Source organism: Carassius auratus, chromosome 34, assembly GCF_003368295.1.
Source record: "Carassius auratus strain Wakin chromosome 34, ASM336829v1, whole genome shotgun sequence".
In the NCBI taxonomy this organism is placed as follows: Eukaryota; Metazoa; Chordata; class Actinopteri; order Cypriniformes; family Cyprinidae; genus Carassius; species Carassius auratus.
In genome coordinates this window covers 22,715,950-22,743,832 of record NC_039276.1, presented here as the reverse complement: position 1 = coordinate 22,743,832, position 27,883 = coordinate 22,715,950, and the positions used below count along the sequence as shown (strand labels likewise).

At 35.8% G+C, this 27,883-nt stretch overlaps 3 protein-coding genes across 3 annotated transcripts; all 3 read right to left on the bottom strand.

The window, feature by feature from the left end:
- Positions 1–380: 380 nt before the first annotated feature.
- Positions 381–21,038, bottom strand: LOC113053553 (homeobox protein Hox-D3a-like). Its single transcript, XM_026218675.1, has 4 exons — positions 20,601–21,038; positions 4,934–4,999; positions 2,005–2,546; positions 381–1,810 (listed from the first exon to the last, which is right to left on the bottom strand). The coding sequence occupies exons 3-4, from the start codon at positions 2,444–2,446 to the stop codon at positions 1,062–1,064; spliced, it is 1,191 nt and encodes a 396-aa protein (XP_026074460.1). The 5' UTR covers positions 2,447–2,546; positions 4,934–4,999; positions 20,601–21,038; the 3' UTR covers positions 381–1,061.
- On the bottom strand, positions 11,417–14,852 carry LOC113053554 (homeobox protein Hox-D4a). The gene is made up of 2 exons (XM_026218676.1): positions 13,390–14,852; positions 11,417–12,908 (listed from the first exon to the last, which is right to left on the bottom strand). The coding sequence occupies exons 1-2, from the start codon at positions 13,856–13,858 to the stop codon at positions 12,607–12,609; spliced, it is 771 nt and encodes a 256-aa protein (XP_026074461.1). The 5' UTR covers positions 13,859–14,852; the 3' UTR covers positions 11,417–12,606.
- A 4,221-nt stretch (positions 21,039–25,259) lies between the features above and the next one.
- On the bottom strand, positions 25,260–26,796 carry LOC113053552 (homeobox protein Hox-D9a-like). The gene is made up of 2 exons (XM_026218674.1): positions 25,967–26,796; positions 25,260–25,596 (listed from the first exon to the last, which is right to left on the bottom strand). The coding sequence occupies exons 1-2, from the start codon at positions 26,502–26,504 to the stop codon at positions 25,355–25,357; spliced, it is 780 nt and encodes a 259-aa protein (XP_026074459.1). The 5' UTR covers positions 26,505–26,796; the 3' UTR covers positions 25,260–25,354.
- Positions 26,797–27,883: the final 1,087 nt, after the last annotated feature.

Genomic DNA, 27,883 nt, shown 5'->3' with positions numbered 1-27,883 from the left:
TGCCTTATGAATTGGCCAAATCCAAGTTTGAAATCCATTCATATCCACACACAATATGAACATTTTAAAATTTAAATTATCCTAAATATGTAAATGAAAATACATTAATATCGATGTAGCATTTGCAACATCATTTGTTTATCTTGCACTTTATTTACAAAACGTTTAACACAATAAAATATAACATTTCCGTATAGTAACCATTTCATCATTTTATGCATGGAGAGCGCAACTTACAAAATAACATTTATAATGAACGTGACGATGAGTCATTATAGATGCTGGTGTTTTTAAGCAACATGATTTTAACCACAGTCGGAGATTGCCAAATTTCCAATTACTACGTGTAATAATAAAAAATTACAATTTCGAGATTCTTGTTAATTCTTCATTTAATAACATTTTATTACTGAAAGAAGAAATAAATACACCAGTCCTACATTATCACCTTGTTTGCACCAGTTCAACGAAATGTCAACGGCTTCTGCTTCTGCAAAATAAATTCTACAATTGTCATATAAATAATATACATGAGAATATAAATAATGTGCATTAAAAACGATAAATAATAAATATAATACTCAGTCAAGATAAATGTTTGTCGTACCGTCTTGGAGGAAAATAATAAATAATGGTATAATGGATAACATATGAAGAACCCATGAGGAACTGACAGCTTAACAAAGACGCAAGGCTATTTTTTTTCTTTTCTTTTTTTTTCTACAAATCCCATCTCTAAAAAGACGGATGCCTATACTGTCAAGTCTACAGAACTTACCTTCAAGTAACAGTACTTTATGGAAATTGCCTTCATTTTGCCAATACAGTCCTTCTGAGAACTAAACAACTGACAACAAACAACCATGTGTATCTTCCACAGTCATGAGAAATGGACCACAGCTATTATTAAAAATAATTACAATCATAGCAGTAATAGTAATATCAATCATAATAATACAGGATAATACGTTATGTTTCTCTCGGAGTGTAATTTTATAAATTAGTTTAACTAGTGAGGTAATAAAAACGCGAGGTTTCGCTTAAGCACACTGATGGGATCCTTACAGATGCGTGAGTTTGGGTGCATCCTGCAGCCTTCCCTGAGACGCGTGGTGAGAGCTGAGGTCTGTGTATGTGGGGTGGGGGTCACACGGTCCGTGGTGGTGGTTACCCGGGATCTGAGCCGCACAGCTGTAGTCCACACTAGCGGATGAGGGATGGGGAAGATGACCGAGGTTGAACATTGGGCCCGACGCTGGCATTGAATCAACGAAGTTTCCCCCGACGTAAACAGGGCTACTTTGTAAATTGGCATTCGCAAAGCCCCCGTTCCCCTGCATGCTGTGGTGCTCGTACTCTGCTCCCGGGTATCTTTTCTGTTGCGGTAGGCAGCCGCCCAGTGGCGCCGTGTAGGCTGCCAAGCCGTACATGTTCTGTTGCGGTTTGGCGAAGGACGGAGGAGATGGCGCGTCGTAGCTTAGGCCGTTTACGTTTGGAAGCTGACCAGAATATCCAATGTGATTCGAGCCACTTAACGGCGGGCTTCTGTCCGGAGAGTGTCCTAAGGGAGAGTGCATTATGCCTTTAGATTTCTGATCTTTTTTGTACTTCATCCTCCTGTTCTGAAACCAGATCTTTATTTGGCGCTCGGTGAGGTTGAGCAGATTAGCCATCTCCACTCTTCTGGGCCGACACAGGTAGCGATTAAAATGAAACTCCTTCTCCAGTTCAACCAGCTGGGCGCTGGTGTAGGCAGTGCGCACTCGTTTCGAGGCAGGGCCGGGTGGACTCTTGTCGTCGCAGGTTTCTCCTGAACACAGAGAGCAGAGCAGTGGATTAATTGTTATACAGCCTATTACATCACTTAAAGGCCAAAGAGAGACGGACTACTGTAAACAAACCAAACTAGGTCTTAATCGTATTTCTCGAGGTCTTAAGAGAAAGCCATTCTATCCTGCCCCACACACTTAAACACACACACACACACACACACACAGCCCATACCTGCAGCTGGGCAGTTGGAGCTTTTCTGCTTTGCGTTTTGGCGGGATTCTTTCATCCAAGGGAAGATTTGCTTGGCTATGACTGGGGTGGCAGTACTGGAGCCAGTGGTGCTGGGAGATTTCTTTTTTTGTGTGGAGCTGCTGTTAGGGCTGGGTGAGCTGGCTGCTAAAGGAGCGGCCTGCTGCTGCTCACTGATACTCTCTGGTTGGCTGTTGCCCTGGCTGGCACTCGGTCGCATACAGCTGCCACTGATGTCTCCATTTTTATGTGCTGGTGGCCGGACTGATGTAGTTTGAATAGGACAGCTTGGATTTGAATAGTTGTTCTCTATGCTGGAGGATGAGAAACCCTGGTGTGTAGGACCGTATGTATAGGAGTCAGATTTGGTGTATGAATATCCTCCGAAAAGTCCAGCATTTTCATAATACGTGGCTTTCTGCATTGCGAAGGTTCAAACTAAGAGAGTCTGCGAACCCCTGTCCGATTGCATGGACTTGTCAATCACGTGATTGGAGCCTCCCACAGATTTGCTGTCCTTTGACCTGTTAAGAAAGAAAATGAATCAGTTGTAGCAAATATTTTAGGATTAAACATGTTCTGTGACACTCATTTACAGAACTATATATTCTCTATCTAAACATATCCCACTGCAAATGAAAACAGCCCATGGCATTTTCAATATTTAAATATATGATGTAAATAAATATATCCTAGCTCTATAGTTTCTGGTGTCAACCTTATGCCCTTTCTTCTCTCAACTCTGGATTTCATTACTGTTCTTTTACCTGTTTTTGTTTTTTAATGCATTTCATGCTAAAGATGGCAAGACAAAGTTATGTAGTGAAAACTAATTGTATTCGTTGAATGTTGTTCCCTTAGTGAACCATTCAACATTAGTTTCTTTTGTCATCTTGTTTTAGTATATATAGAAGTCTCCTGACTCTTTCCAAATCAGGATGGGATACGGGCAACTTGTAAAAGTTTTCACCAATATTTTTAATGTTTTTTTTTTTATAATTATTATATTTTTTTCCAATTTACCATATCTAAACAGTAACAGATCCTATGTTGTGAACAGCCATCTTTCACCTATATTAAGGCTTTCTCGTTTTCTTCTCAGCCAACCCCCTCTTCAGCTTTTCACTTTCAGAACTTAAGGCCTGAATGCATCAAGGCGGTTAAAGTTTAACTTGTGCTAAAAGTAAACCCTATTGAGTGAGACTACAGGGCAGCAGAAGGAGAATCAGCGTTTCTCTTCAAACAATATCCCATTCTTTTCCGACTCTTTGCTCATTAGGCCTACAAGATTTTTTTGTATGTCATTCAAGCAGTACCAAAAAAAATCCATATGAAATTATTGAGTGAAATATATAGCTAATATAACGTACACATAGGAACCACACACACACAAATATATATATATATATATATATATATATATATATATATATATATATATATATATATATATATATATATATATATACTAAATGTGTGTGTCTATATGAACGTGTATAAATCTCCTTGTTCTAACAACTAAAAAGCTAGATCATCCGTTGTTTGTCTATAACCTGGAATTGTTCATCTTTTATGTATGAAATTACATGAAGATTCGGCGTCAGTTCAAAGTTGGATCGGTTCATATTAATGAAATACATCAAGTGACGTTTATAGGCTACTAACGCTCCACGCTGCTTTTTCTTGCATTTGTTTGTGAGCATTGTATGAAAATGCATATTTTTTCATGAAAATAAATAAAAATCCGAGGTATAAATTATAGAGACGAATTGACCAAACACCTCTTGTCTATTTTGTCCTTTCTAATGTCGCACCTCATACATATAAATACTGTATAATCTTTATTAGTGTATTCGGTAGCTTTTTGAACACTCTGTAATCCCAGGATTCACTTGACTCCTAAATTCCCAGTTCCCATTTGATCTGTATCATAATGGCATGGTGGGTTTGGAGTAAGGCTCGTTTCCCACCAAAGGCCGAAGGTGGATCACCCAAGTAGCCTATGCGAATAAGATAGCGATTGTTGGAAGTAAAGTCAAACTGAGATCCCAATGTGCAATACTTCTTTCTTTCTTTTTTTTTACTATTGTTGTCGTCTTCTTCTCTTATTCTAAAGATAGCTTTCACCCAAGTGACTGTAGCTCGTGCTCAATACAGTAGTTATTAGACGGCCTGAAGCTCTGCACAATACATATCAATGAATGCACCTGTCATTGTAAAGCTCGACAAAATTTATGACTGGCCATACTACAGGCGTAAATGCTTCACAGAGGGTGAGAAGAAAGGCACTCCTCAAGACTTGGTACCGTCAGAGGGGTAAAACTCTAAGCGTAGGAGGATGGATGGGGGCAAGAATGTCCCGCTGAAGCCAGAGCCTGCAGCCCGCCAGTATAAATCCGGCTACTGCACTAATTCACACACTTTGTCTTGAACCTTCTTTAACTACATGCAATGGAACACACCTTTTCCCACAAGCGCGGATAGCTGTGGATTTTAGTAAAGGATATACTCTAAATTAAGAAGAAAGTGCGGATGGGAATATTTATTTCTGTTTTTGCATGTTTATTTGTTTGATTTATTACATATGCCTACGACATAATGCTTCTGCATGTTATATTTTGCCTTAAGTGTAAATGTTTATTTTTTGTACACAGTGTGTCGTGTACTTCAAAATACATTGGCAAAAGCAAGTAAATAATTGTTCATGTTTATTTATTTATTTGTATAAGATCGGAGGATCAAAATAATTTTGTATTCATACAAAAAACATGTATTCATTTTCCTGGCCTGTAAGTTATTATGGGCTGTGTTGTAAGCTATGAAGTACGAGTCACAGGACAATAGCGCGCAGGTTATAAAGCTGCTCTTGTTCAATTTCAGTGCAAACTAAAATATTTCAAGCATCTCTTACCGCAGTCTGTGTTTTCCTCTCCTCTGTTTCTCCTCAAGCGGTCTTCATAATTTAGACGGCGACGACCTGAAGAATAAAACATAGATATTTCTTTATTTGACCTCAGTTGTTGATCGGATTTTTCTTCCAGCATCTTGTTTTATTTAGGATTCTGTGAGTACATGGTCAACGTTTTCGATTGCAAAATGACGGAATTCACATTCTGGATGTGCATTCACTGCCCATCAGCGTTAACAGTTCTAAGAACCAAAAATTGTAACATTTTTACATGATGGCCGATTTTTTAATGAACGAATTATCTCGACCCTAGAAGAGTGGACTGGTTTTAGGAGCAGTATCTGAAAGAGGGGGGAAAACTGACATAAGCGATTTTACACAAAGAGATGCTGGCCAAAATATTTAGCACTCATAAGCCTTTTGGGTGACCTTTGGCTTCCTCTCCAATAACTCACTGATTAATGAACAAGGGACGGAAGGGACTCAAGTCACAATGCAATCCACACCACACAACTTTTTCACCGGTGATTTTAAAACCAAGAGAGCCTGAAGACGAGATTTGAATCCTCATCCTTCCAGACAGATGACCTGTTCAGTTCCACACTGAAATCCTTTCGAAAACATCAGACGAGGACAACACATTTGAAAAAAACCTATGGGATTAATAATAGTGGTTATATCATTAGGCTTTTATTATTATTGTTTGCTGACGGAACCGCAACCTTGGCAAAACTACCATGTACGTAGCTTGTATTTTAAACGTGTGTGTCATGTTCAAAGTCTTAATGGGATAAATGTAGCGACCAGTTCAGCCGAACATGGTCTGCCTTTATTAGGCAACAGTGTTTTCGCCCACGCACTCCCACGGTAAGTTTGGTAGGCTACTCATAATAGAACAATGGGCTGTAAAGAATAATGGACTCTGGATATATATACATATATATCTGTTTCTGATTTGCATGCTTAAGTCGGTCTTTTTTTTTTAGGAAAATTAAGTTTTTGTATGGCTATCACTTTCTATGTTGGAAATAATGTGTACAAATACCGCATATTCGTCTCAAAATCGAAGACAAATGCGTTTGGGTTTGAGCCTCGATTTATTTACCAGATACTGCACAATGCAGGATAATTTAATTGCAGAACTTAATGTTTTGTAAAATATGTAGGAATATGTATAAATTACTTTAAAAAATGCATGACCAAAAACATGTTCTTTTTATTATTTAATATATATATATATATACATATATATATATATATATATATATATATATATATATATATATATATATATATATATATATATATATATAATCCAGTAAACAGAGCTCAAATGCAAAACGGGTTTACGATATCAACTGTAAAAAATAATCATAAAAATCTTTACGGGAATAGTTAATAAATCATATAAGGTCTAATCTAAGATTTCAAACATCTAGATTGGCATGACATAGTATGCTCTTGCTTCTTGTGCAAAATACATAAATAATAAAATACTTAATATCTGAATTTATTCTCATTAAATTGACTATTTTATTGCATGCGAAATATGGTTTCATAATTTGAATTCTTTTGATGTTTTTTTTAGTGCTTCAATCCCAACAATTTGGACAATCGAGATCAGAGAGACTGAAATGATTTGAGTTTATGGAAACGTGTATGTTTAAAAGAATAGCATACGCTAGCCCACATATGTCTTGTCTAACATCGCTTTGAATGTAACACAAATTAAAGTGATTAACGATCTCACAATGTATGGAACAGATGTTTTATACTCTGCATCGCAAACTCCACCTAGACTCTAACTATAAAGCTACCAGAATATATAAAATAAAAAAGCTCATATAAACTAAAAAATTATATGAATGAATCACTTTACAGTCTAATCCATGTAAAATAGTCAAGGTTGCGCAAATCTGTAAACTAGTCTCAGTTTTTTTTCTTCAAATCGTACTTGGTTAGTTGGAAGGCGACGACATTAATAAAGATCAGCTTTGAATGGAATAAATCATTTTTTTCACACAGGCCTAATGTAAACCCACGCTTAAAGGTTACGTTTTGCTATGCAATTGCTTACCTGTGATGTCAGTTTATTATAGCCGTGCTTCTTAGTCTCAATATCTCTCAGTTTGGCTGCTCGGATATATCCTTCACCCTTTGTCTATAGACAGTACTGTCTTAAAACTGATCTCGCGCTTTCCCAGGCATTTCCATATACCAATGCAGACAGTATTCCCGAAAGAATGGGACCCACTCACTCAGCTACCAATAAAAAGCCAAGAAGTTCTTCTTATTCCAAAACGAAATACCACTTGCAATCAACTTCCCATTTGAAAAAGAAGTGAACGTTTTACAGATGCAAGCTCGCCGAATGAGTCGACATTACTATTTCAGAAACCTTATCATGACAAATAAAGGCGCTCCCTTAAAATACAAGCATATTTGTTCACGTGATCCGGATCGCAGATTGTCCTGATTGAGACTCCAACCAGCCTCACCTCACAAATACATTTAGAAAGCAAGAGCACTAACATTCCCTCCAGCCTCGAATCATTGTACAGTCATTTTGCACCAGAACTCGATCCTTTCTCCCACTGTATCAGAGTTTATCATTAGGACAAAAGCTACATGGCTATTTATTATGGATTTGAAACCCAGGCGTAATAATAATAAAAACGTTCAAATGAAGCACAAAAGACATATTATTGTTAGCACTATGCGGTCTTTATTTGAAAGACAAATATTAACATAATCTGTGAAATATTTTATTTGATTTACTTCACACCCATATGTCTAACAAAATCTTTTTACTTTTTTTTTTATTTTTTTTTTTACTTTTTTTTAATTTCATCTTTTTTTATTAGTAGTATTTTTTAATTTAACGCAGTTTAATATATGCCTGCGAAACAGAGCATGATCGAAAGCAACAAAATTTTGGATATTTTTATTTAAGATTATCCGATATATAGTTATTGCTTTTTCTCGCTGTTTTGAACATCAATCCATTTATTATAAGATGCAAGAAACCACTGAAATATTGTTTGACTATTATGGTTTAGGCATTGACAGCAATGTATGACCTCTTCAACCAAACAGATTCATCAAAATCATCCCAAATTTTATATTGTTCTTCTCAAAAACCAAGAGTGTGTATGAATCCATATGTGAGCATGAAATGTAAAAGTGGGTACTTTCAGTGTCACTAGTTTTTTAGTTTGTGCATCAAAATATATCCTATGAGTTACAATTATTCTGAATTAAAATTATGTTACCATTAACGTTTTAGCCAAAAGACAATTTGAGAGGTTAAATGCAAGATGATAACGTTATATGCAATCTGGATCAGAATGCTTGCTCTATGGTTGTGCTGGTAAGATGGAGATGAAACGGTTGGGAACGCGGCCGAGCGCAGGCTTGTCCTGAGGAGAGGATGCGAGTCTTCTCCCCTTGCAGCATATGTTCACGGGCTAATAAAAGTGAAAGATTTACAGTCCACGCCCGGCCCCCAACAGCCTCTCACCCTTTCAGGAATTACTGAGCATGATTTACAACGATGCAGATCACCGTCAACCCTTTCCAACAGTTCGAGACACTTTATGGATGGATCCCCGATCATAACCCTCCATTACTAAACGAGTGGGTATTCCGGAGCTTTTGACATCAATGAAATGTATTGTTTTTGAATCGATACCATTGTTGTTGTTGTTTTTGTTGTTGTTGTTTTTTGGTTTCTTATGCTGTTTTGTTAGTGCTTCCACAATTGTTGTAAAATTGTCATGATCTTACATCCAGTTATTCAGGCAATACTTGCATCAATAACCATGTGATGATTTTCCAGCCAGAACTCTACAGTGAATTTTAGCCTGTGTTCTTTTTATCTAACCAGAAACATACGTCTCCACAAATAGTCGCCACTAATCGGGAAAGAACAGCATCTCTTGACGGATTATAAATCACAAAGAGGCCTTCGTTAGAGTCCTGGAGGCTAAGCAATAAACACATCGAACTGGACTTCACATCTTTCATACACAAATGCATCAATAAAACATAATATTGCATGAGAAAATAATTACCGTAAAATTTGCCTTTAATACTTAAAAAAAGTAGTGTTACTTAACAGTTTATTTTTTTTATTGATAAAGGTATAGATTGGGAAAACTTCATGCTGAAGCTATTTAAGCAAAAAAATCACAATGAGCCTGAAGTTGTTTCAGTCTGTCCACGAAGACCGAATCAAAGGACGCTATTCATCAAAATCCTGACAGATATGTTTATCCGCTGTCTCAGTGCAAATATTAATCTTAAATGTTTACCTACCGATGCTCCATTGGCTGAAAAGCTGTATGAGTGTCCAGGTTGCGGTGGGGTGAGATACAGGACCGTTTGGATAATATTTTCTTGGATCTCTTCAGTTTTCAAGTCTGATAGAGTCCTCGCGATTAATGACGACGCCGTGTTTCTAGGGGACGTGCTGCATTAATTATTTAGACAATCACGTGGTCAAACAAAAAAAAAAAGATATAGGCTAGAGCGGAACCATATAACGAATTCTATCTTGGGATGTCGACAGCGCAGTTTGATTTATCTTAACGGGTTGTCTCGACGGGCGAAGACATTTTCAATGAACAGCTGGAAATCAAAAATGGCCGTTTGAGAAGCATTGTGAGAGCGGCGGTATATCGGTGCAGTGTCATTACAAATGGGACTGCGTATGGCTCTCATTTATTGCGTTCAGACATCCAGGGCAATACTCAGAATGCCTTACTGGAGGCAAAGAGATGGAGATTTTCACTATGCACAAGGCTTATTGAACAAAAATAGAGATTTGGAATAGACGCATACATTCAAGATCTCTGTATGACAACAACGGTATACAATTGACCATGCATATGCAATATATAAATCTAATTCTCAGTAATGTAACTGATGAAAAACGGTATCAGAGAACTACTCCACATGCATGTTTGTAAGGTAGATGTTTGTAGATGTTTCGCTTGAAATAAACTTTACATATGGTTCTCCCTGGAGGTGTGTATTGCAGTTCTTATAATCTCTCTCTCTCTCTCTCTCTCTCTCTCTCTCTCTCTCTCTTCTCTCTCTCTCTCTCTCTCTCTGATTCAAGTGGCTTTTATTGACAGAAAAAGTCTTTACATTGCAAATGCATTGGTAACATTAAATCACACACACACACAGTATATTTACACACATCACAAAAAAAGATGTTAAAATTCGTATTAGTAGTAGTAGTATTAGTAGCAAATTGTCTCTCACACAAAAGTGTTCTTATGGACATGGCATAGACATCTATTGTTTTAATTTACAGCTAGTTATAAAAACTTTAACCTAAACCCAACAGAAAATGTTGAGCATTTGTAGAGTTTTAAAAAAGCTCTACTATATGAATAAGCTTGCTGTTTTTACAAATGAGGACGCCTACAAAAGGGGGTTTTGAGAGAATTTGTCTTGTTAACTTCACTTCTGGGTACATTTCCCCCCCAAAAATGGTTCAGTAGGTACACACACATACACCAAGCACAAACATTTTCAGTGCTGATGGACAACGATTTTTGGCACACTGAGAACCTGAAAACCTGTTTTGATAAATGTAGAAATATTAGTTTAATATTTAAATAAAATTGCTATTTAGTCGTAACCTTAATAATGATTGCGCATATACTCTTTGAGGGCTCGTAATACTTTTTATAAGTATATATATATATATATATATATATATATATATATATATATATATATATATATATATATATATATATATATATATATATATATACACACGGATATCATGCTTTGACATTGACATTATATTTTGCTTGATGAAGAACAACACATGGGTGGTTTATTTACGTACAGCGTAACCGTGATTTTAAACTGCAGGATTCGGGCAGACACTGATAAAGTGCATATTCATAAAAGTTGAATGACGTAGCAAATAATCACTGTGTAAGCAAGCAAATATTAATACAGAGCAAAAATTTCTTGCAGATTTTTTTTTCTTAAAAAAAAAAAAAAAAAAAAAAAACCGGCACTTCTTCTCCACCAGCACACATTATTGGAGCATCTGTGTGCAAAACGCGTCTGAGAGAACCGGCTGAAGGTCCATCAGGTCAGGAGTGTAGAGGTCAGTGCTCGCGGCTCTAGAAGCGTCAAATACAACAGAATCTGTCCTCTGGATGAACCTACCCGCGAGGCTTTTGTTGAACTTCTGTAAAAATACCTTTTCATGCTCTCAACGTGAAGGCTTCTCTGTGAAGACTCCTTCGCAATGCATGTACGCCTCGAGTTTTTGTTCCAGGAGACAAAGGCACCACACTGATAGCAGAGTGTCTAAGTTTAATCACTGTTGGAAAACCATTTCGAAATCAACACCAATCGCTTTTCAAAAATAACATAATGTGCATGAAAGTGCTTGATAAAACGTGTTTTCTTTTTCTAAGAGTTTCTAGATTCAACACAATATGACGCAGCTTGAGTGAAACCTCTCTGCATAATATTTATTTAATAACTGCAAAATATGCCTGTAAAAAATATGTACAATATACAGAAATATATACATATATATATTTAAGAACTCAAAAACTCAAAACTGAATTTGATCATTATTGAACGGATAATTACGTTCACGTAGAACATAAAGCTTTTAACATTACATTTTAATAAATAGAAGGTTCAAACATCTTGAGGGATAAACGTGTATAAAAAAAATGCAAAATAAAAAGCTGCTTTTCAAGAATTTCAGGTAACATATGGAAGACAGAAATACTGGTTCTGCAATTGTAGCTAGATTGTTAACAAAGATGACGGGCGAGATTTATAGTGGAGTATAAGGCATGGAATATTCGTGTCAAAAGGAGACATTTTTCTCGATTAAATAGGCCATTTTTAAAAGCTGCAGTAAACAAATGTAAAACGTCTATAACGAAATTCCTATTGAACATGATGAAATTGCTTGACTGAAATCTAGTAAACCATTAATGAGGCGCGCACAATAAACGAGGTTCAGAAGGAAACTTCTATAGCTTTTCAGTCTAGAAAATAAATAATTTCCCAGGCAATTTTTTTCCCCTTATTATTAACTAATTTTATTTTGTTTTGTTACTTGCACCCAGTCGACTTAAGTAAAAAAAAAAAAAAAAAGACATTCGTAATTTACTATTTGCTGGACATTACTGAAGTTCTCTTTAATTTTTAAGTTAAGATAAATTGACTCTCCACAGGCGTAAAACGCATAAAAAAATACATAAAACAAAATAAAAAAATAACTGTAGATGTACACAGATTTACAAAAAAAAGAAGTGTGAATAGTACCCTACCACTAAAACGAACCATGCTCTGAAACAAATGTGGGAAGTTTGTGTGGAATAGCGTGAGCTTTCTAACGTTTTACTGCACCTCGTGGTGGCACTTGAACCATCATTCGACGCCTCATACTCTTTTTGCCTTTAGTTACAAAGAATTACAATATCGGAAATATTGAAATTTGAGTTTTTAACCTATTGCAGCTTTTATGCTGCATTTAGTCATGGTGTGTGCTCCTGGATATCAGTTTTTGGCACTTGTACCCAACATGTCAGGATTTGCTACCATGCAATGTCAAAGAAGCATTGTCTATTACATACAGTTCATCTGTACATCTGGAGGGAGGGAGAGATATCCACTTATAAAGTTGTGAGCTCTGTCTGGTTGTCCTTCTGAGCGTGTTGTGCATGCTGATTTCCAGCTGACGCCGATCTTCCTTTCGTGTTAGGGAGTTTGTGATCCTTTTTCCATTTCATTCTTCTGTTCTGAAACCAGATTTTGATCTGTCGCTCAGAGAGACAGAGGGTATGCGCGATCTCAATGCGACGCCGTCTTGTTAGATATCTGTTAAAATGAAACTCCTTTTCTAGTTCGAGAGCTTGCTGTCTTGTGTAGGCTGTCCGAGAACGTTTGAGTTCCGGTCCCGTGTAATCCGGGTTCACTGAGAGAGACAAAAACACAGTTATGTAAAAATACTTATATATATATATATATATATATATATATATATATATATATATATATATATATATATATATATATATATATATATATATATATATGAAACAAACTATTAAAATTAAAGAACCATTCGCTTCCTTACGTTTGAACTTACCCACTTGCTTAAATTTGATCCAACAGATATCCTGTACTGGTATAATTTCAGTTTCTGTGAATTTATCTCAGAGTTTATCACTGCTAAATTATTCAGTTCAATGCTATGGGCCAAGTGGACTCTCAGTTCTACAGTGGTGTCCAACAGAGCTAGAGGCCTATTTCCTAAGCAATAAAAATTTATGGCTGGTGTAATTGGCGGCCCCTTCAGAGGAACCCATAAATATTTCACTGCATGGTTTTAACTGAGAATAAAACAGCAGAATAGGTCTGGCCTACAAGCAGATAGCAAAGAGAGTGAATCTTACCCGTAGTAACGTGCACTTTCTTCATCCATGGATAAACTACAGCAGGCTGCTTGGCTGGTATCCCGTTCTGGCTCTTTGTGTTTTGTTGTGGTCCACAAGTCCTCGGTCCGGATATCTGGACCGCGGGACACTGCTCTGTCTGTGCGGGGTAAGGGCTCGGGTGGCCGGCTGGATCCTGCACATGACCCCGAGGCTGCACCGACGAGCCCTGGACAGTGTTACAGCTGTAAGGCTGCTCAGAGTAGTTTGACCGTGAATAGATCCCGGGATGCTGGAAACCAGTGTCCCGCGACGGACTGTAGTAGCCTGGGCTCTGTTCAGGTATATAGCTGTTCTGAGAATATTCCTCACAAGGAGGAAATTTGGGATCCACATACTTGGAGTTCACCATGTACGAACTCATGGCCATTAATTTCTGAAGGTAGGAAATACTAATTTTTCTCGAGTTGTCTTTTTTTCCTCCCTCCATAAAGCCCTCCTACTTGCTGTCAACTGAATAAAGTTAGGCTACCACGTGACCAGCTCGGCCAATCCAGGCGGAGGGACTCCATCAACCGAGAAGAAGCTGTGCACACCTAGTAGCTGATTTCACAAACTTCACATTATCTCTCAATTAGGACAGTAACGATATCATATAAAACTGAATTGATTAAATACCCGGTCTGTTTAAAAATAAATAAATGAAATAAAGTGTGTTTTGTGTATTGAGACCCAGTTGGCAATGCCCATCATCACATGGGAGGATCCCTGCTAACTACACATTTCGTGATATCATAAAACATGTATGTGCATCACATATGTGTGGCCCAAATATGTCAATTAATATTCAACCAAGCTAAATCAAACCCAATCCAGGAATTTTAACTGGTACAAACAAAACAAGACAAAAGATAAAAAACGGCCCAAGGCACCAAAAGAGTCACATAAAGCCAGCAGACAATTGATGGAGACCGTCTTTGTCATGTAGAGGTCACGCAGAAGTTACTGGAGTCTCATCGTTCCAGTGCTTCTCATCCTTTCAGCTCTCTGTATAGAGCGCCCTGCTTCGCCATCAATGCGCCGTGCCAATCAATAATCAAACCCCACATACAACAGAAGAGCCACTTGGGAGTTCATAAGGTAAGACAAGGGAGCAGTGGATGTGCATACTTGGTTTACATCTATACAACATTCATATATATTAATAGATTTAATATGAATTATTGCTCTCTGTCCTGTTTTAGCCATGCATTGAGAGTTGAACTCTATATAAAAGGTTAATAAATATGTTGACTTATTTTAGTGAAAACAGCAATACACAGCACAGTTGATCAAAGCATTTCGTGACAGTTCAAGTAACAGAATCATATAATCATATTATGCAATTAAGTAATTATATGCGTATCATTTCATATTCTCCATTGTACGCAAGTGGTTTTATTCGAAGTTCTTGCGTCGACCATATACTCCCCTAGAATCGAATCTGTGACTCTCATTGTTTTCCACACAAATTCGGTTCTACAGGGTATATATAGACGACGACATGGATTCTCCCAACTGACAAAACACCATCGAAAAATAAAAATAAAAAATTGTAATATACAATTAATCCGTTATCATAAACGTTTTGACTCAAAGATTCAAGTTTTTCATTAAGCATAATTCATTTCCAAGATTACAATCAAGTTAGATTTAATTTTAATTTTGATAATACATATTTTTAAAGGGGGAAAACATATTTAAATAGAGGCCCGCAGCTCAATTTCAATTTGTTTGATAAAATGTGATTAATCTCATTAATAAAAATCTTTCATTCGATATACAACACAACATATTATATCCACCCAGGTACAGGATTGAAGAATTGGTGCTAAATTCTGCTCACTCTGAGATGCTATCATTTGATCAGGTGGCCCTAAATCCGTGTGCTGTTTGGATACGTGAAGAAGCATATAAAGGAAGGCTAAAGGTCGGAGGTCAAGCCGAATCATTTACAACACACATCACAAAGTTTCATTATTTTTTGCAAGGCGACAGCGGGAGCGGAAAAGCAGAAAAGTTCATGGATAATACACGACCTTCCTCTGATAAGCAGCTCCTCTGGCCCTTAGCTCCCGGTCACCAGAGCAATACTCCAAAACCATGGATATATTCAAAAGTTAGGATCAAGAACCCTCAACATTTAAACAATATTAAGGCCTATCGATTTTTGTCGTGACATCTAAATTTGGTTAACAGTGATGTTCAATTCATTTTTCTATATAGGGGTTTGCCATTCTTTTCTTAATAAATAAATAAATAAAACATCAACACACACACACACACACATATGACATATAAAACACAAACCTTATATAGTTCCGTTCAAATACATAGCGTGTTTAATTTGACAAGCTGTATCTGAACTGTGTTGTGTTTCAGTAAGTGATTGTAGCTTTTTGGAACAAAGAAAGGCACACGATATAAATGAGCTAACAATACTTTCGAAATTATCAAGGCCATTCATTATTGAAATTATTTTTTTTAAATGATTAGTTCATTCATTTTGTATGTTTTGGTACTTACAAAGCATAGCCAGGCATGAAATGCCCGTATTTTATTTCTTTCTTTCTTTCTTTTTAGCCAGCGTGACCCGTGTTTCACCTTGCTTTGTGACTTGCTCAGCTGGGTCAAAGCCGAGTTACAGATGAAGAAAACAATGAGACGGTCACCAATTGTCATGACCTCTGAATTTATATTAAAATATCTACTTTTGCATTAATTTTTATTTTATTTTTTTAGTTAATAATTTGCATGCACATATGGGTTTCTGTAATATGAACCGTTTTTATTATTTCACCACCACTCCGTAAATTAAACGTTTTTATGCAGAACAGTCGATTGAAAGGGTTATTTTTATTTCTCAAAAATGTATGATTTAATTCTTTATATATATATAATTTTAACTTGAAAGAGAATTACCAACGGTTTTGCTATTAAAGAATGAAATATCTGATTTTCTTCAAACGTTTACAGCAAAATATCTGGATTGTGATTTGCCTTGTCTTTTATTGTAGAGATATATTTAAATGATTGAGGTTTGACTTTACATTTAATTTAACTTTCAAATTATTTAACAGAAATAGTATGACTGGATAAAACAAAAACAATTTGTTTTCCTTTATAACGTACGTAGAATTTGATATATTTTTGCTTCTTTTAATTCAGACAATTTAATTCAGGCTTTAATGAACATGAATTTTGTTCTTTTGTATTTTGTCTTTTTTTTCCTTCTGATAAATCTAAACAGCCACTTTTAAATGGATAATAATTAGTAGTACAATGTATGGTTCAAGGCCAGAATAAGCGTTTCTTTTGCTTGGGGGCGCTAGAGAGCTGGTCAATAAACCCCAGAAAACCTGCTTATTACAAAGTTCAGTATTATACCTAGAATGATTGTGTATCGACTAACTGATGTTTTCGTTTGTACAAATTTATTTCTAAAAATAAACGGTAGACTGCACTATTTTTCAGACGAAGCGCGCTACACAACAGGTGTGAATGAGTAGCCTAACAATAATCTGCAGGTTAAATGCAAAAGCATTAAATTACTTTCGTCGTATTTATAAATATGTGGTAACCAAAAGAAAACTTGCAAGATATGTTTATTTGACACTTGGAATCCAGCAAAACAATTATTAAAAAATAATATTAATAATGAGAAAGTAAAAGTATTTTTTTTGCGCTTCGTTGTATCAAAAATGTCCATTTTGACATAGCCTATATAATACTACTAATAACAACAACAAAGATAATAATAGATTTCATATATACGAACTAAACTGTGAAAAGCGAAGGAAGCAATCTTTCATTACGTGGCGCCACAAACTGCACCAAAACCGGACTAGCCTACTGCATAACATTTACGTCACCTAGATTACAACCTTTTTTTTCTCCATAGTTATCCAACCACTCAAAAGTGTGCACAGCAACACAAGAGGAGTACTCAGAAACAAATCAGCGCTGGTTTCGAGGCTGACTATATGAAACCACAGTAAACATTATGGCACAATTCAAGCACGCACAAGTTCAGTGACGCACTGAGGACACGCTTACCTCCAGAAGCAGGAGTCTCATGTAAAGAGTATCGATACATTTGTATATCCATGATCAAAATAAGCGAGGAGCCTCTTTCCTCTGCAGCGATACTGGGATCTTTCCTAAACCGTCTGAACGACCTTTCTGATATACAATGTGAATTATATTTTGGCTTGTCAACTCCCAGGCCATAAAACAAAGTTTAATGGTATCACGTGCTTCCCCACAGCCATTCATGACAGCGCGCGGGTGCCATAAATAATCCTGAAAGTTGCACTTATTCAATAATGGCGATTACTCTGATCTCAGGAGGAAATAAAGACACGGGGTTCAATTTGCATTCACTGCACTCAAAGAAAAGAAAAGAAGAAAAAAAAAACTACATTGTCGAAAACCAGAGATTATTTCTTTTATCCTATAGCAGACAAATGCACGCTATATATTTTGGCAAATATTTATACAGTAGTTCTTATCCAAGTAGTATATAATTCGGTGTAGTATTTCTTAACCAATGCGTTGCTCAAGTCTGCATGTTATTTGGCCACAGTTCACTCTAGGATAAATGAGGTGTTTTTGAAATCGGAAGCGTGAACTAATGGGATTATTATTATTATTATTATTATTATTATTATTATTATTATTATTATTATTATTATTTTCTGACTGTAAATTAAAGGTTTTGTAAAGGCAGTGTAAAATAGTGTAAAAACAATAGTGTAAAATACATTAAGTAGACATAAATAAATAAATAAATAAATAAATGAATAAATGAATGAATGAATGAATGAATGAATGAATGAATGAATGAATGAACGAACGAACTCAAAATTAGCGCCATGGCGAGTTGTTGATTTATGTAAAATGGCCATTGGGAAAGTTTCTGTACACTGCGTTTTAATATAGCAGTAAGCTTTACTGGTGAGATACATTTTGTCATCTCTGAGTGTCCCTTTTTATATTCCACCAGATTCATATAAAGTTAACTGATTAGTCAGTAGATAATTCAAACATGTCACAGATTATAAAAACGGACACAGACCCTGAAAGTATTGTTTTATTCTAAGTATTAGCATTTTTTATCAGTTAGTAAGAGAACTGTGTGACTGTTGTGTCACATGACTGCGACAACCAATCACAGTTACAGGAAATGACCTCGAGGACAAAGATGCAGATAGCGGGCAAACAAGTCCCAGAGTGTTAGACAACAGCGCCGCCTGCCGACCAAAGCACACACTGCCTAGGTGTTCTGTACGTGCCAAACGGTCCTCGTTATTTTTATTATTAACTTGCATAGCGGCTCATACAGAAACTACAAGAAGTGCTTACATAACTATTTTACATATAGGCTATACTATGAAAATATCAGATCATTCACTCCAAAATAATTATTTCAACTCAACTTTGGGTCAAATTCGAACTAACCCAACTTTTGGGTTAAAAATTTAACCCATTGGTTGGGTTAGTCCATACCCCAGCATTTTTTAGAGTGATGTGTCAATACCAAATACAGGCCAAGGTATAGCCTACATAATGCACTTTATTTTATTTTATTTTTAATATTTAATATATCTGATAAATATCAGATTTTTGAAAAGGCAACACTTTTAATGATGTGCTTATAAAAGATAAATTAACTAAAATGCACATTGCATGATTATCAACCGGGGAAAGTCATTTTAAAGTGTTGCAGGATAATTCTAGATATAATTCTGGTTTAATATTATATTATATATTATATAACTGGTATTTCAAGTTTGTATTGCAGTTTAAAAAAAAAAAAAAAAAAAAAAAAAAACTGCGATGAAACGCGTTCTAAAGTAATTTATTGAATGTTTGTGTGACTGGGTATTGCTCTGGTTTGGAGGCTGCTCTCGCTTCTTCTGCCGCATTGCAGTGAGGTTGTAAATACCTCTGCAGCGACCTGTCAGCTGACTGTGAAATACTGTCTTTGTTCCGCAGACCCGGTCTCCCTTCCCTAAAAACTGCGCCATTCTCACCATTAAGGGAGGCATACATTAAAACACACAACAACTGCACCTCCACAGTTCTACAGACTTTCAAAATCTCTGTTTTTCCTCCTTATTGATAAACGCTGTAATTCGGTATTTTCATGCACTGATCAAAGCTAGACAGAAGAATAACGTCTGAATATAAATGAGTAACTGGTGTGGATAATTGTTTACACACATACACGCGTGTATGTATGTATGTGTATATATATATATATATATATATATATATATATATATATATATATATATATATATATATATATACATATATATATATATATATATATATATATATATACATATATATATATATATATATATATATATATATATATATATATATATATATATATATATATATATATATATATATATATATATATATATATATATATATATATATATATATATATACATATATATATATATATATATATATATATATATATATATATATATATATATATATATATATATATATATATATATATATATATATATACATATATATATATATATAATTTAATTATTATTTAATTGCTTTAAACATTAAAATAAAATACAAGAAAGGTTTGAATCGGTCATAAAAGTAACTGACGAACAGTTATCATTTGGAAATTTACATAACTTTGTATTTTTAATTTTACAATTTTTGAAGATTTGCTTCTTTTTTATTTGAACGATGACAGTCCTACCACGACAACTGTTATAATACTGACATCAGTTGTGAATGAAAAATGTATTCAGAAAGGTTGATGTTCTTTATATTCAAAGCTGTGAGTCAAATCAAACATTTCATTCAAATAGGTACCATTAAGAGCGAGTAAAGTTAGGCCAACATTAAAAAAGCACATTACTCTGAAATATGATAAGCCGTTTTAAATGAACACCCTTATAGGTTTTAGTAGAATCCAAAAGGATGCATTGTCTCGACTCAAAATGCACTATTTAATGTATCTTTTAACTACCAAAACAGTGAATACCCTGCTGGTTTGATTTGATCAGCCTGCCTATGCTGCTGTCACAATCTGAAAATATTTTCGAAAACCAAAAACCAAAAACCAGCTGGTCCTGTAGCTCCTGACTGCTATTACGATAGCATATATTATCCAGCATGTTCAATTTAATGAAATGTAAACTTACCAAACAAAGCCCTGTAATCCATGTTTTGCCTCCCGTGCTGCTGGTGAATATTATGAAGCTTGTTTCACATCAGTCGTCCAGAAGCCTAATGTATTCTGATTAGAAATGCAACCCTTGTAACACCCGAAGCATCTGACAACATACATAGGCTACGTAATCGGTAATGCACGTTACCAAAGCCTTGAATTCGTCTTCTCGATCTCTTAGACAGATAGCAGGAGAAAAAACAAACATATTTAAATATATGAGCACATTTTGTATTTTTGATTCGAAGCCTTTAGTCACAGAATGTAGTGGAAAAATCGCTTGGGAAATCAGGAAAAGGGGTCATGAAGACGTTTGCGTCTTGCACATGACCAGTGGCATCCAATGGCAGACGAAATAGGCTCATAAAAAGATCTATTACAAAGCTGTAAATTGTCTCTAACAAAAAGGAATCTGGGCTGCCGCAAAACCTCTCGTTTTTTTGTGCATAATGGCTGAGCCAGCTGCACTTCCTCAGCAAAGAAAATACAGTCACATACATCTGCCTAGAGAGAGTGTGTGTGTTTGTGTGTGTGTGTGTGTGTGTGTGTGTGAGAGAGAGAGAGAGAGAGAGAGAGAGATAAAGAGAGAGAGAGAGTGAGAGAGACTTGCAGAGAGAGAAATTGTAAAGACGCTAAAATATCGTTAATTTGTGTTGTTTTGTAAGAATAAAATATATACAATAATTAAATTAGTTTGAGTTTAATTTAGGCCTACCTAGAAATGTACATAATTTTAGCTATAAAAACATATTAGCCTAGCAAAGTAAGCACCGACGATCAATATTTTTTATTTTTTTAATAACTAGGTCTACTTAAATCTACCTCAATGCTCCAATATTAGATACTATGCTATGAATTAGGGATGAATTTTGTAGCAAGTGTATGAAATGTTTTTTTTTTTTTTTTTTTATTTGGAAATGGACTGCATTTATATAGCGCTTTCAACAGACCACATGGCCATCCAAAGCGCTTTACAACTGAATAATAATTGATAAAAATACTTGATCATTAACTTATATATTGTTTTAAAGGCAAAAGAAAAACACAGTTCTGAATATGGCTCTGATAATGTGTTTTGATCAACGGAGCATCGATTCATACATCTGTTAGAAATTTAGAAGTGAGAGAATATGAGGAAATAATAATTTGTCGGCGATTAAAATGTAAACACATTTGTCCATGTTTCTGTTTGTGTATCTGTTTGAATACTCCTTTTATTATTATTAATTTCTGCTTGTGTTTCAGAAGGACTTCTGTAAGTTCTGAGGCTGGAGATGTCAGAAGAGCTGTAGACGCCAGATTAACATCATGGTTTTGCATACAAAAATCGCAATTTTATTTATTCAAACACGAATAATATATAGGCTAATGAAAATAATATATATTTATTTATTTATTATTATTCGTGTCTATTTTGCTCATGTAAAATCAAATAACACTGAGTTTTTACTATGGCCTAAATGAGTTATTATTTAAGCTGCAGGTTTTTCTTTCTTTTTTTGTTTTTCTTTATTCCTTTTTTTACGCGGGGTCATTTATTGCGTACATCACTTGTAAAAAAAAAAGAATGTTTGAGTACATAAGTGCTTCTGAATATTCCAAATTAAAACTTAAATAAATAAATGAAACAAAACCAAAAAATTGTTAAAAAAAAATCATATTTTCTAAGGACAGACATATATCTTACAGAAATATATAATTGAATTCAGGTTAGTGCCGAATAACAGTGGGAATGTATGTAGAGTTGATGGTGGTGGGGTGGGGGGTCTTGAAAGGGAACTCCTTTATAATCAAAGGGAAGCTATAGCTACGGTAATCTGAAAACAGATTGTACGGCCGACAACCTTGAAGTCTCATCCAAGGGAATATCTGAGACGGAGGCGCGCGCTGATTTAGGCCCGCTGGTTCCGAGCCAGGGACGATTTACAGGCTCGGTGGTGCAGGGACCGGGTCTCTGGCAGCGTCGTACAGACCCGCTGTCTTTGAAAGTTATCGTGTGCGTAAAATTTAGAGCGGTCACAGTGACACGTAATTCCACCGGGATTCGACTGATAACTGGCGCTCTGTGTCGCAGATTTCCCAACTGCATCAGAGCTGGCCGTCGCAATACTCCATCACATGCCTTCCGTTCAGCATTTGTGGAAATGTTGATCCGCAGGAGAAAAAATACCTCGTCCAGTGTGTTATGTGAAGGGTCGACAAAGTGAGAACTCATTGGTGATGTCAGATCTTTACAAATGCCAGTGGGATCAGATATGATTTAGAGAGCTGATGTTATTTGGTGAACAGGCCCACAGCCAAATTCTGCAGTCAGGGAGCTACAGCATGCCTCAGAACAGGGTTGCTTTTAGTTATAGATCACATGACAGACAGGGAGGGAGAGGAGGGAAAGGACATTTATATTAAGTGTGTGTTTTGCTCTCTTCCATCTATGTTTGGAGTCAGCGAAATGCTATGCTTTATCGATGTGTAGGCCTACTGCTTTCATTACATTTGCATGTATTCATTTACTATTACTGCTACTACTACTAATAATAATAAGAATAGTTATTAGAAACTGTTGTTTTGCTGAAACATTAAATTACCAGCATTAGGCATATTTAGAAAAAGTGTAACATTTCAGATGTAACAACAAATTTATAAATATTTAAAACTAGATTTAGTTTTTAGTTGATTTGGTTTTTCATTGTGCATTATTGCTTGAAACAATTAGAACAAACTGCTTTGTTACATTTATACATCTTGCTGTATGCTGTTTTGAGTGAAGCCTTCATTTTTACAGTTCATAAATGACTGTTCTCCTGATGATTCCGTTTATATTGCGCTGTTAGTCGAAAGGATAGAAACATTATGTAAAGTAAAGTGAAATAAACTGTAGCAACCTCACTTAGCAGTCTACCTTATAAACGTCTTAGCCTCATTTTTATGGGTCATTATTAATATAATAAGCAAATCCACATTTCATAGAGAGCCCGGAACCTCCATATCATAATAATATAATCCATTCTATCCACAACGCTCAAAATACATTTATCTGTTTAGCCATAACTAACCCACACAGTGCTCCATATACTGAGATAACCATGCTCACACGCAATAATTATTTTGTTCTTGTCTTTTCTCAACCCATATTATAATTCAAAACAGCCCCTGCAACTACGTGTGCACGTTAACCATGGGAGACCTGAACTCATATGTTTGTCCAGAAATATTAACTTTCTGAAAGCAAATTCGAATTTAACCTATTTTCCAGTAGTTACCCTGTTTTGATATCTGATTATCTCCTGTAAGTGAGTGTGTACAGCCACGGACGGCCCTTTATTTTCACAGAACAGCTATGCCCTCTAGTGGCAATAATGTACACACCTGTTTAATCTCGCATTCTTTGACATTGCTGGATGCACACATTTCTTTTTCAGAAGAAATGAATAGGTGATGCAACGAATGCATGGATGATATTAGTTTAGACGCTGACAATTTACATTTACTCAGCTCGCATAAGTATTTAATTGGTTGTTATGTCGACCTTTTTTTCTAAGATGAAAACATTCCTGTTGCATTTTTTTGTAATAGCAACACCCCAAACGATTGTCAGCTTTAAGGTTTGTAGAGTAGAGATGCATTTCGTGAATAAACGTGACTTTCAGTGTACTGGGGGGGGTCGATGCTTTAGTCTCACCATCAATAGACCAGACGCCCCGTGGAAGTGTCTACGTTTTTGTGTGCAAGTAACAGACACAAAGAACCAGTGAGGTTAGTTTCAAAGAGAAGAGCAATTACAGTCCTATACCATAAACTCATTTAGACCAGACGTCTAGCTCTTTCTATGGCTTTATTGGACCCAATTTCTCCCTGCTCTAAAGCAATTCTTGGTACAGGTTTGACAATAAATTGGGGCTCTTTGCAACACCTAACACCTATATATATATATATATATATATTGCCTAACAATTAATCTGTAATTTTTGTTCAGCATGAAACAGAATTATCCTAGTCGCAGGTGGAAGCACCATTTATAAAATGCATGTCTGTTATTTAAAAGGTCTGTACATATTTATTAGACATGTCTGTACATATGCAGTTTATTTGTAAACATGGCCTAAAAGAGAGAGACAAACAATTTCACAGTATTTGCACGTGTAGAGTATTTAACAAAGCTTATCTACACCAAAATTCATTATAAAACACTGAAGGCAAGCTTCACTGTGAAAAAAAAAAGAAAATATATATTTTTTCTTTTTTAGACCGTATTGATGCATCTATCACACCAGCAAGAGCTTCGACTTGAAATACACTAGTTCTGAAAGGATAGATTAGAAATATGAGATTGTACATAATGTCCAATTTACGGACAGAAATAAACGGCACAGTAAATGATCACATGTGGATGCATGAAGGCGAAGAGCAGGTTTTGCATGCATTATGGACAGAATTACAGCTCAGCACATTAGGAACTTATCAGACCAAGAACCATATCCTAATTGCCTATCAGACATTTTAGTGGTAGGATTTTTATGAATAGGGATAAGTATAAGTAACATCTGACGCTGAATTTTACTTTGAAATATAGAACACTGAATTCTCAGATCCTGAACTACTCCACCATGTTGCTAGGAAAGAAACAGATTTTGGGTGTTTTAAGCCAAGCTATTGTATAATTTATTGTGGAATAACCATTCATTTCAAGTAATTCGCATTATAAGATATTAAGTTGAAGCACACTGTTCACTAAGGATCTTTGCTGCTTCTCTCTCGGCTCATCTTCTTCATTTTCATTCTTCTGTTCTGAAACCAGATTTTAATCTGCCGTTCTGTTAAATTCAGGATTCGTGCAACTTCATAACGACGATCCCTCGTTAAATACATGTTATACAGGAACTCCTTCTCTAATTCTAGAGTCTGATATTTTGTGTACGGGCAACGTTTCTTTCTTGTTGATCTTGCATGGATCCAGTTTGCTGCAGGGTTCCCTGAAAAAATAAAAAATAAAAATAAAACACGTAAATAAGCTTTACGTCCACAATTGATTAGAGCACTTCTTTAGGCAATATCAAAGGGAGCTAAACGTTAATATGTATCCATAATATATATATGGAGAATGATATATATATATATATATATATATATATATATATATATATATATATATATATATATATATATATATATATATTTATATATATACAGCCTATAGCATTCTCACATTCTCACTACATAGCCTACAGACGAAGGCAATATTTCGGCCCGTGGTAAGAGCCCGGACACATTTATAGGTTTGTAAAACCTCCAGTTTAGGACAGTTGGAAGGTTGTAAATCAAGAGGCAATTCATTTTACTTACTTGGGTCAAGTTGTTGTTGTTTTTCGTCTTTAGGTTCATCGAGACTCGAGATATCATTTGCAGCCGTTTCTTCAGTCGCTTGGTCTACGCTCTCGGACACAGCCCTGCAGCTGAACTCGGGAACGGTTTCTGTTTCAAAAGCAGCGCTCTCAGTCCTTTTCGAGGGTAAACTTTGAGTCTTTGTGCCGCTGTGCCGACTGCTGGAGTGGAGCCCCGATAGAGAGATATGGCTTGAGACTGGAGCGCACTCTATCCAGGAGCGCACGTATCTGTTGTCCGAAACATGGGTCTGGTGGACGTACGGATGGTAAAGTCCGGACACAGCAGCAGGAGATGGTTGGTGAACCGAGGTCCAGGACGCAGGGAACACGGCTGACTTTGAAGCGAAGCTGCACGAGGAGAAGTCCGCATTTTCCGCCACACCTGACGGCCTCACTGTGTGTGAGCCCTGGACATGACGCGCTCCGTACACATCCTCCGTGTCGTGCCCCATAATAGAGTCCACATAATAGCTACTGAGAGCTGAACTACCCGACATTTTTGGATCCCTTCGAACGCATATAAACCGTTACTCTGTTTCCGAAACCTTGCCTCTGAACAATCATAGTATTTTTGTTGCCTTCATCTCCAGTGATTGGTTACATGAATCACGTGATCATATTTACTAAAACAGAGAGTAAACCAGTCCGCTGATAACGGCGTGTTTGATTTGTACTCTCAAAAATAAGATAATACATATTTTTAATCTTAATTTAGATGTAGTGATATTCTGCACTGAGCATGTTTTAAACCAATACTTATAGTTTTTAACAAGGTCATACATTAGCCCTCACCACTGATAGCTTAACAAACGCAGTGTAATTCCAGCAGTGTAAAATCTTGCAAAATTTCGTCATAAGGTATGTCATACTCTAGGCTTGTAAAGTATTTTATAGAGTTCCGAGTTGCAAGTCCTCGTAAAATAAATGTAATAACAAGCTGTAAAACAACGAACCACAGCAGCCTCACAGATTCTCATATTTTATAAACGCTCTCGCTGCTTTAGTGTTAAGATCTGCAGTTCAGTCGTTGTAAGTTTGATACTGACTGTAAGGTGTTATAAGATTGACACAGGAAGTCATATTTGTGTATATTTTTGGTCCTTATTGAAAAACGAGTCAGATTTTTTTTTTTATGTGTAGGCCTATCAATAAAAAAAATTATGAGGTGCATTTGATTATGTATTAATGTGACCTTATAAAAAAGACTCTAGGCATTCCAAAGTGTCTTGATCCACGTGTCTGTCATTAAATAATAATAATAATACATTTGGGAATATTCTCGCCTTATTAGATAATAATGTACGTCGTGCACTGAATGAGGTGGCGACAGTGTGGAATGATGATGGTAATAAAGCGGATGTTGCTACGTCACTTTACAATAAAAGAACTAAAAGGTTTAGACCGAATATACTATTTGTGTAAAGAGAGATTAAACCCAGTTCATTGCACAGTTCTTCCTGATTTGAGAAAATAATTTCAATATTTCAATCTACGTTCCCATCTGTGTCCACATATTCGAGCATGTGTCTAAAAAAGCCTGGTTGACGTTGTGTGTGTTTGTATACATGCACATTAGAGATTGAGTGGTCAATGCTACAGAGAGAAAAAACGTAGAACTGTAATACAATTTTTAGATTTTTAGTGGACAGTGGACTTGTTAAACAAGAATTGTTATGAAATAAGAATTCCACGGGTTTTTCATCGATCAAAACATTTAAAATAGTTTTGGGCCTTTACATAACAATGGACAAAAACCATCAGTAAATGATATGGCCAGAATTTTTATCAAATTTTTAACAAATATCAGTTGACATGTGTGCCTTTTTGTAACTTAGTTTGTATTTGCTAATGTGTCTTTGAATATAATTTAAGTACA